This window comes from Nansenia antarctica (genome assembly GCF_963989245.1).
Source record: "Nansenia antarctica genome assembly, chromosome: 3".
In the NCBI taxonomy this organism is placed as follows: Eukaryota; Metazoa; Chordata; class Actinopteri; order Argentiniformes; family Microstomatidae; genus Nansenia; species Nansenia antarctica.
Genome location: NC_137688.1, coordinates 32,290,421 through 32,300,508, shown reverse-complemented (window position 1 = coordinate 32,300,508; position 10,088 = coordinate 32,290,421). Strand labels below are relative to the sequence as shown.

At 45.3% G+C, this 10,088-nt stretch overlaps 1 protein-coding gene across 1 annotated transcript; it reads left to right on the top strand.

Annotated features, from left to right (window-relative positions):
* Positions 1-1,199: 1,199 nt before the first annotated feature.
* On the top strand, positions 1,200-5,279 carry LOC308153997 (uncharacterized protein; the record flags this gene model as incomplete). The annotated part of the gene is made up of 7 exons (XM_080527178.1): positions 1,200-1,322; positions 1,433-1,495; positions 2,124-2,228; positions 3,099-3,182; positions 3,377-3,499; positions 4,713-4,824; positions 5,243-5,279. The coding sequence occupies exons 1-7, from the start codon at positions 1,265-1,267 to the stop codon at positions 5,277-5,279; spliced, it is 582 nt and encodes a 193-aa protein (XP_080383304.1). The 5' UTR covers positions 1,200-1,264.
* Positions 5,280-10,088: the final 4,809 nt, after the last annotated feature.

The window sequence follows — 10,088 nt, the reverse complement described above, 5'->3', positions numbered from 1 at the left end:
CACAATACGGTCATGACGAGCTATGTACAGGTGTTTGTATGCATTACATCCATTTGTTATGTGTGCAATGGACTCTAGGTGTTGTGAATCCTGATGGTTTAAACAGAATGGACTGTGAGTGTGGGGATACCAGGTGGACAGATTGTACTTGGTCGGTAATACCTGCAGTCTTGCTTTGATGGTGAATTTCAGAACATCCTCACCAACAGCGACGTTCTTATACACTGAGTGTGAGACTGAGTGGTCAGCGACACACACACACACACACACACACACACACCCGCACACTCAAACTGTATAGTGACAATCCTATTCAAATATTTCCCAATTAAATGTAGCTAAATATATATTTGAATAAACAGTAAAATAGACAGCAAGACTGAATCCATTCAAAATAATTGTATTTTATTTTTTATTTTTTTGGCTATTTTTATTAAGTATTTTAAATGTGTGATTAATCATGATTAATCAGATTAATTTCAGAATATTATTGTGATTAATTTGAATCCATTGACAGCACTAATAGATATTAATACTAATGTATTTTAAGTTCCATATTAACAATTTGCAGGGGACTACAGCTGGAAATCAGCCATGTAGACTAAAACTGCTCCATTTACTGCTTTACTGCTGTTAATTAATGAGGACTATCCACGAAACTACATAAACTAAACTAAACTAATATCAGATATGATCTATATTGCGGAGATATTCCACTCCCTTCATTTACAAAATGCTTTGGGAGAGACAGGGAATATGGCGCCAGTCCCATGTGGAGATTATGTTTAACCCTAACACACAAGCAAACAACAGATACAACACAGGGTTTACATTCACAATTTTTCACATGTTCTACCCCGCCCCCGCTTCCAACCGCACAACAACAACAACAACAACAACAACAACGCAAAAACTATACAATAATACTAAAAGTGTAGCGAGTAAGTAGACAAGAAAAAGTATAAATAATAATAAATTAATTAATTCATAAAATTAAAATAAATAAAATGTAAGTAAAATAAAGATTAAAAACTGACTTTTACGATGAAGTGACCACACAACATGTTTATACAAACTTCAGTGATATGAAAAGACGAAAGGAAAAGTTGCTAATTCGTATAAATTTGTTGTGAATTTAGCATTTGTCTTGCCCTCCCATAGGTGACTTGTCTACCATACTTTGTATTCTATTCCAGCATTGGAGGCCAGAGTGACAGCCAGCGAGGGTCAGGTGACTGAACTGAGAGTAGAGCTGAATGTCACTATGACTGAAGTGCAGGTCCAAGAGAACAAGGTTGAGGACCTGGAGACAGAGAACGCAGGTAGAGACAGACAGCTGAGACAGACAACTGCAGAATCTAACCCTAACTGTAAACAGGAAAGTAGTTGTGTGTTGACAGTTTATCTTTTATTTCTTTGTATTCTATTCCAGCATTGGAGGCCAGAGTGACAGCCAACGAGGGTCAGGTGGGGGAGGTGAAGAGAGTGAATGCAGGTAATGTATAGGTACTAATACTAATACTGTATCTTGGAAAATACTAATTTAGCATATAGTATGCTTTTAGATGAAACGCTAAAGTAAAGTGATACGCTCGGCGGAGAGGGTGATTGGCTGCCCTTTGCCCCCCCTTGAGGCCCTGTTTAAAAGTAGGGCTTTGGGGAGGGCCAGGAAGATCATGGCTGACCCCGCACACCCAGGACACGGTCTCTTCGCCCCGCTCCCCTCAGGCAGGAGGGTGCGGTCCCTAAAAACTGTGAAGGCCCGACATGCACACAGCTTTTTCCCCACAGCCATCCGGCTCCTAAATGCCGCTGGGCGGGTGGCCCCCCCCTGACCTGACCCCTATCTATCTACCCTCCCTCCACCCCCACCCAGAGAGCTTTGGACTGTCTGGATATGAACACTTGAACACTTGATCTCTGCACTTTATATTTATATTAATTATGACTCTTGCACTTTGATGTTGGTTTGCACAGTCTTGTCCTGTCTTGCACCTGTCCTGCTGTAAACCGTGCTCCATTGTCCCAAACCAAATTCCTAACATGTTTACATGTCATGGCAATAAAGTCTTCTGATTCTGATTCTGATTCTGAAAGTCATTTTCTTGTATTTATGATTCCAGCCCAAGCAGCAGAACTGTCAGCCATGGGGGTCAGAGTGACAGCCAGCGAGGGTCAGGTGACTGAACTGGGAGGAGACGTGGAGGAGATGAAGACAGAGAATGCAGGTATGTATACATAGCAGAGGTGGGAGTAAGTCACAAGCAAGTCTCAAGTCTTAACCTTCAAGTCCCAAGTCTTAACCTTCAAGTCTCAAGTTACTGTGGTGAGAAGTCAAGTCAAGTTATTGCTCAGGTTGAGCTCATGTGAAATTTCATAAGAGATTCTAATGATCTCCATTAGTTTCCACATTTAAATCAGTTAAGACACAATAATCAATCAATGGCAATCAATAACAAGCCTCCTAAATGAACAACAAGAATAGTGTATAAACTAAAAACAAGTATACCTATATAAAATATGTAGCCTAAAATGACATTACTGACATTACTAAATAAGCTGTAAACATTAGTGACATTACTAAACATCACATCAAGTCAAGTATAATGGTTTTAGGATGCCACTAAATGCTGACATCACTAAACATTAGGCTACATCAAACCATGAAAACATATTCAAGTATAATGATTTTTGTCAAGCATGAACTGACTTTTATGGGACACGGCATGCTATTCATCTTATTTTGTCCAGTCCACATCCACACTAGATAGCGGCAAGCCAGGTAGGTAGGCAAGCTAGGTTGCCAGGTAACATTGCACTAGATATCCATATTATATCGTGTTTCAAAAAAGAAACAAAACTTCTCAATATCTAGAAAAAAATGCAAATATTTCATTTAAAAAAAGTCAAGTCCTTTTGAGTCATCTGTCTCAAGTCTAAGTCAAGTTTCAAGTCATGAATGCCAAGTCAAAATCAAGTCGGGTCTTTTATCAACGTTAGTCAAGCAGGTCTCAAGTCAAGCAGGTCTTTTCACTTTTTAAGTGAAAAGCTACAGTACAGTCAGTATTGATATTTATAATTTATGTTTATAATTCCAGCTCAAGCAGCAGAACTGTCAGCCATGGGGGCCAGAGTGACAGCCAGCGAGGGTCAGGTAGAGGAGCTGAAGAGAGTGAATGAAGGTGAGACAAACACTGACTTTCAGAACCGTGTTAGAATCATTTGATGCTTTACTATTTCCATGAGGTAATGTTCAGAATATATATTTTCCAAAATAGTATATTTAATCAATATCATCATAATGAATAGTTTGGCCTTGTAAGATGGTACGCTGCTTTAAAGGAAATATACATGTGTTATTCCCTTGTGTTCACAGAGAGACCAAAGGTGGCGTTCTCTGCTGGATTAAGTGCTTCGATGGGACCTGCCTCTGGTCTTACAACTGTGGTCTACAAAAACATCATCACCAATATCGGCCAAGCCTACAGCCCAACCACAGGTACTGCTGACACACAGAAATACACACATATGAGTGCATGTTCTTATCGGTCCTATTTTTCAGGTTTTCTGCTCGAAATGACATGCCCACAGTGAATATAGAATATCTCCACAATCACAAGGGCCTTCATAAGGATCTTGGTATCAAATGAAAGCTAACACCTGTGCTGTGACTGTAGATGTGTCAGAATCAAAATATATGTTACTGTGTCAGAGTAAATAGAGCTAGAACATTGTGAAAAATCTCAAATTCACTCTCCGCCTATTTTTTTTTAGAGTGAATATCAGCTTGGAAACCTGACCTTATAGCCCAAATCATCTAGGAATCATTACTCCAGGGTCTGATGAGAACTTGTGCCAAATTAGATGCTAGTAATGTGAGCCAATGCAACTTTGTACCTGTTTTAGTACAGGTATGTTCAGGCGGACAACCAAATTGTGCCATTTGGAGACATTTTGGCATGTATCAAGACTGTAAAATTGATTATATTTCATTGACATATCACTATATAGGTATACATTGCATCTAAATCCAACTGTTTAGACTCTGTTTGCATCCAGCAGGGGTCTCCTGTTAGTTTTTCTGTGCGCTCCTATAGTGCACCCCCCTCGTTTTCTCCCGAACCCATTGGTCAAAATGTCATGATTGACCCCTCATTTGAAGCGTCAGAGCCAATAGAATCAAGCAGAGGCAGAAAAAAATACTTTCAAGGACCAATGATATGGAAATTCGAGGGTTGAAACCAAGCATGCCTGGTTTTCCTATGTGACGTGGCTGTAAACTTGTGACTCGCACTCTATTTACCGGCCGACAAAAAACCCGATATGGACGTTTAGAATGGAATCTAATTAATCGTTTGCGACATCGATGAACATTATTGATAACGGTAAGCTCTTTATATCTGTTATATTAAACATAGATCCGACTTTTCCCCCAAATATGGGGGAGTGGATATGAATAAATGAATAAAATACACGTGTGAATCTCAAAATGATATACAAAGTTCATCCTGTTGGAAACAACATTATAACAAAAGTTATGGAGGATGAAGACAATAAAGTCACATTATTTCCATTGTGTCTCTCGTGGGGTCAGTGAGATCACTCGTGGGGTCAGCTACAGGGACGGTGTTCACCATTACTAACAGTAAAGTTGCTCTGGTGTCTAGGAGACACAGACAGTGTTGATCTCTCTCTGCTTTCCTCTGATACAGGACAGTTCACAGCACCAGTGAGAGGAGTCTACTACTTCAGATTCACCGCCATGGAAGACACTGCCTCAACATGGGTTCCTGTGTACTTGTTCAAGAATGACCAGCAGATGATGTATATAAGACAGCAAACTAATGCAGGTGATCAGTTTATATCCAGTGGGCTGACTCTCCAACTGGAGGAGGGAGATGTAGTCCACATGCGCCTTCACTCTGGTTGGAGCCTCTATGATAATGGTCATAATTACAACACCTTCAGTGGCTTCCTGCTCTTCCCTGTGTGAAGAGATCAGCTGTCCTGATTAATTCAGATGAAAAGTGTTCAGATGAAAATGAGTTCCAGGAGCTTCTAATGTTCCTCTGACAACTTCTCATTAAACATGATGAAAGGACACAAACACCACTGACTTCTTGTGATGTATTGACATGTGTTTTTCAGCACTAGAGTATGATAACAGTATTGATGAATGTAATCCAGCATCTCGTTGCACGTGTGGTTGTGGTTGTGGTTGTGGTTGTGTTGTTCCTTGAAGACCCCCACAGACAGAATCACTGAATCAGACCACGTGAGCTTAATTTCTATGCTTTTATTTCGTTCATTTGTTTTTATTTATCTTTATTCATCCAGACTAGTGTCATTGACATCTCTTGTACAAGAGAGACCAGGGGGGTAATTCCATCAATGTCGCTAAAGGAAAATCCAGGCTTATTTTTCATAAATCTCATGAGACTTAGTGACATTGATGGAATTCCCCCCAGGTCTTGAATAGAGTGTGTCTGATCACCAAAGTAACTAAAAACCCTCAAAAGCATCCAATTGCAAACAGACATGGAGTATACATCCACATCAGAGTCACTGTATGCTGCTAAATAATAATAATAATAATAATAATAATAATAATATTAATAACTTCATTTGTATAGCGCTTTTCCTGCAAATGTTGCAGCTCAAAGTGCTTTAATCATTATATAATCTTAATTTAATTATTTTGTAATTTAAATACAATATTAAAAGGATGGGTTTTTATTATCTTAATTTAATTATTTAGTCATTTAAAGACAATATTAAAAAGATTTAGGGTTTTTAGTCTAAAAAAAAAAGAACTGGCAAACATTGAACTCAGGACACACTCACATGTCAATGATAAATTGACTCATACGACGAACTGTCAATCAAAAACAAACGGTCATGCTTACACCGACAGAGCATGCATTTCAATGACAGGTGGCAGCAAGGGGAAAATAATTACGTGTGTGTGTATGACTTAATACTCATCTATCTTTTCCTGAAGTGTACTTGTTCACTCTGAAGTGTGCACTCATTTACTTCAGCATCCACCAGTAAATAAGGGTTCTGAAAGTGTTAGCTTTTTCGCTTAGATGGAGAACCATTTTGGGTTAGATCTCTCTCTCTCTCTCTCTCTTGCTCTCTCTCTCTCTCGCTCTCTCTCTCTCTCTTTCTCTCTCTCTTTCTCTCTCTCTCTCTCTTTATCTCTCTCTCTCTCTCTCTCTCTCCTCCTGTATTGTCTGAGTGGGTGTGGTCTAATGGGCGTGGTCTATGAGATGGGTGGGGTCTAATGGGAGTAGTCTATGGGTGGTCTATGCAGTCATCCGTCAGTCTGCAATCTATCAGTCTGGTAAGGATGGTAAGGAAGCTTTCTGCCACACAGACCATGACAGGAGAGGGGGATAGAGGAGAGGGAGAAGGGGGAGAGGAGACGGGGATGGAGGAGAGGAGAGGGGGATGGAGGAGAGGAGAGGGGGATGGAGGAGAGGAGAGGAGGATGGAGGAGAGGAGATGAGGATGGAGAGGAGGAGAGAAGAGGAGGATGGAGGAGAGGAGAGGGGGAAGAAGGAGGGGAGAGAGCTATGGAGGAGAGGAGAGGAGGATGGAGAGGAGGAGAGGAGAGGGGGAAGAAGCAGAGGAGAGGAGAGGGGAGGGGAAGGAGGAGAGGAGGATTGGAGGAGACACACACGCACACACAAACACCCCCCCCCACCCCCCCGCACACACACATACAGACAAACACCCCCCCCCCCCTCTATACGCACACACACACACACACACACTGATATATCTACAGTTGAAATGGAAGCGGAGGCCTAACAGTGGGGAAACAGAGGCGGTTGCAGTGTGTTTGTCACGCGGCTGTAATTGACTGTACAAAGAGAACATTGGCCTTTCACAATAAAAGACCCGTAATGAGGTTCTAAATCTACAGCCGTGGTGAAGAAGGATGCTGTGTCCTTGAAGCAGAAACAGGCTGGGAGAGAGAGAGAGAGGGAGGGAGGGAGGGGGGGGGGGGGGGGGGGGGAGAAAGCAAGGGGGGGGATGGGAGAGAGAGAGAGGGGGAGGGGGGGGTAAGAGGGGAAGGAGAGGGGGGGTGAGAGAAAGCAAGGGGGGGGAGATGGGAGAGAGAGAGAGGGGGGGGAGAGAAAGTAGTGGGAGAGGGAGAGAGAGAGAGAGAAAGATGGGAGAGAGAAAGATGGGAGAGAGAGAGAGAGAGGAAGATGGGAGAGAGAGAGAGAGGGATGGGAGAGAGAGAGAGAGAGGGATGGGAGAGAGAAAGAGAGAGAGAGATGGGAGAGAGAGAGAGAGGGATGGGAGAGGACAGAAAGAGCATGCACTCCTCCGTTATGATGCTGATCTGATATCACTTGACTGGGTCAATGTGACCCGGTGTCAGAGAGACTGGTCCAGGCTGTCCTCCCCCCCCTCCCCACACACACACACACACACACACGCACACACACACGCCAGCCCCCCCCCCTCCCCGCTCACAAAAGTGACAGAGAACATTCCTCCCCCCCTTCCCCTCGCCAGCCCCCCCCCCCCCCCTCACAAAAGTAACAGAGAACACACCCCACCACCCCTTCCCCTCGCCAGCCCCCCCCCCCCCCCTCACAAAAGTAACAGAGAACACACCCCACCACCCCTTCCCTCGCCAGCCCCCCCCCCCCCCCCTCACAAAAGTGACAGAGAACACCCTCCTTCGTCATCCCCACCAGCCCCTCAGGTTGGTGATCAACCCCCCCCCCCCCCTATCCCATTATTAAACCCCCCCCCCCCCCCCCCCGGTCGTAGAGCACAAGCGGGGACGTCGATGGACATCTGCTGCGCACAGGGGGGGGGCTGTACTTCTTGTTTTTATGATCACCTCAGTAACCGTTTTGATCGCCGCGGTAACCGCCCCTGGTATTGATCACGCGAGGTGTCTGATTTCCCCAGACAGACAGCAGAGAGAGAGAGAGGCAGCTGATGGATGATGTCACAGCGTACGACCGGGGAACCAGGGTGATGAAACCACCTGACATCTATCCTCTCTGGGTACCTGGGTGGTCAATCAGGCCGTTTACAGTCCTGGAGGGAGGGTGGTGGGGGGGGGGGGAGGGAGGGGACGAAGGAAGGGAGGGAGGGAAGGAGGGAGGGGGGAGGAAGGGAGGAAGGATGAAAGTACGTAGGAGGAGGAGGGAGGAACGGAGACAGGGAGAAAGGGAAGGAGGGAGACATGGAGGGAGGAAGGGGGAGGGAGGGAGAAATGGAGGGAAAAAAGGAGAAACAGGGGGAGGGAGGGAGGGAGGTAGGAAGGAAGGGAGGGAGGGAGGGAGGCGAGGGAGAAATGGAGGGAGGAAGGGAGGAAGGATGAAGGTACATAGGGAGGAGGGAGGAAGGGAGGCAGGGAGAAAGGGAGGGAGGAAGGGGGTGGGAGGGAGGGAGGGTGAAATGGAGGGGAAAAATGAGAAACAGAGGGAGGGAGACATGGAGGGAGGAGGGGTCAGGTAAGAAAGGACGGAGGGAGGGAGGCAGGGAGAAATGGAGGGATGGAGAGAGGGAGGGAGGGAGGGAGGGAGGCAGCACACAGCCCAACTGGGGACGATCAGCTCTGGTTGACAGGGTCATAAGGAACTCAGGAAGGACAGATGAGGTAGAAGACGATCCTGAAGACCAGAACCAACAACACAAGATGGACAGATGAGATAGAAGACTGTCAGGATTGGGGGGTTCGCTCTATTGTTTGAGCGACCCTTTGGCGCCTCCTTTGGTGTATGTATTTCAATTCAATTCCATTCAATTCAATTCAATGATACTTTATTTATCCCCGTGGGGAAATTCAGTTTGCCACGCCACTCTCTAAAAACAACACATGACAGCACAACATAAAGGACAGACAACAATACTGGGCCAGCCATGTATAGTATAAAAAACTGTAAGATCATGATAGAAAAATGGGTAAAATGATGGCTATAGCTATGATATTAAAATACTAAAAAAGTGATGATGATGATTAAAATAAATAAATAAATACAGATTCAATTCGATACAAATTCAGGAGCCTTGACCCCGACTACTACTTTGATTGCTGTTAAACAGTCTTAGAGCAGCCGGGATAAATTATTTTTTATAGCGCTCCGTCCGGGAGCGTACCGAAATGAACCGCCCTCTGCGGCGGCTGCTGGTTTGCCCAGTGAGGACATGATGGAGGGGGTGGTTGGGATTGCCCCTGATGGACAGCAGCTTGCTCCTCGTCCTTCTCTCCACCACCGTCCCCAGAGAGTCCAGACTCCTTCCCACCACTGAACCCACCTTTTTCACAAGCTTGTCCAGCCGTCTGGTGTCCCTCTTTGAGATGTTTCCACCCCAGCAGACTGCAGCATAGAAGAGAATGCTGGCCATGACAGACTGGTAAAACATAGCCAGCATCTCTCCACACACTTCAAAGGACCTAAGTCTCCTCAGGAAGTACAGCCTGCTCTGGCCCTTCCTGTAGAGTGCATCTGTGTTGGCGGACCAGTCCAGTTTGTCGTCCAGATGCACCCCCAGGTACTTGTAAGTCTTCACCACCTCAATATCCTCGCCCCGGATGTTAATGGACAACCGAGGTGGCTTAGACCTGCGGAAGTCTATAACGAGCTCCTTGGTCTTGGTTGGATTGAGGAGCAGACCATTCCCCTCGCTCCAGACGCTGAAGGCTCCTTTCAGATCCCTGTACTCCCCCTCCCGTCCATCCCTCACGCACGCCACTATGAATGTATCGTCAGAGTACTTCTGTACGTGGCAGGACTCTGAGTTGTAGGTGAAGTCTGACGTGTACAGGGTGAACAGGAAGGGAGCAAGCACAGTTCCCTGCGGAGCCCCGGTGTTGCTCACTACTGTGTCCGATACACAGTTCCCGAGCCTGACTGACTGTGGCCGTCCAGTGAGGTAGTCCATGATCCAGAATGTAGTGGAGGGATCAACCCCCATACCTGAAAGCTTCTCTCGGAGTAGAAGAGGCTGGATGGTATTAAAGGCACTTGAGAAGTTGAAAAACATTATCCTCACCTGACTTCCCGGCTCATCCAGGTAGGAATAAGCACGATGAAGGAGGTAGAGGACAG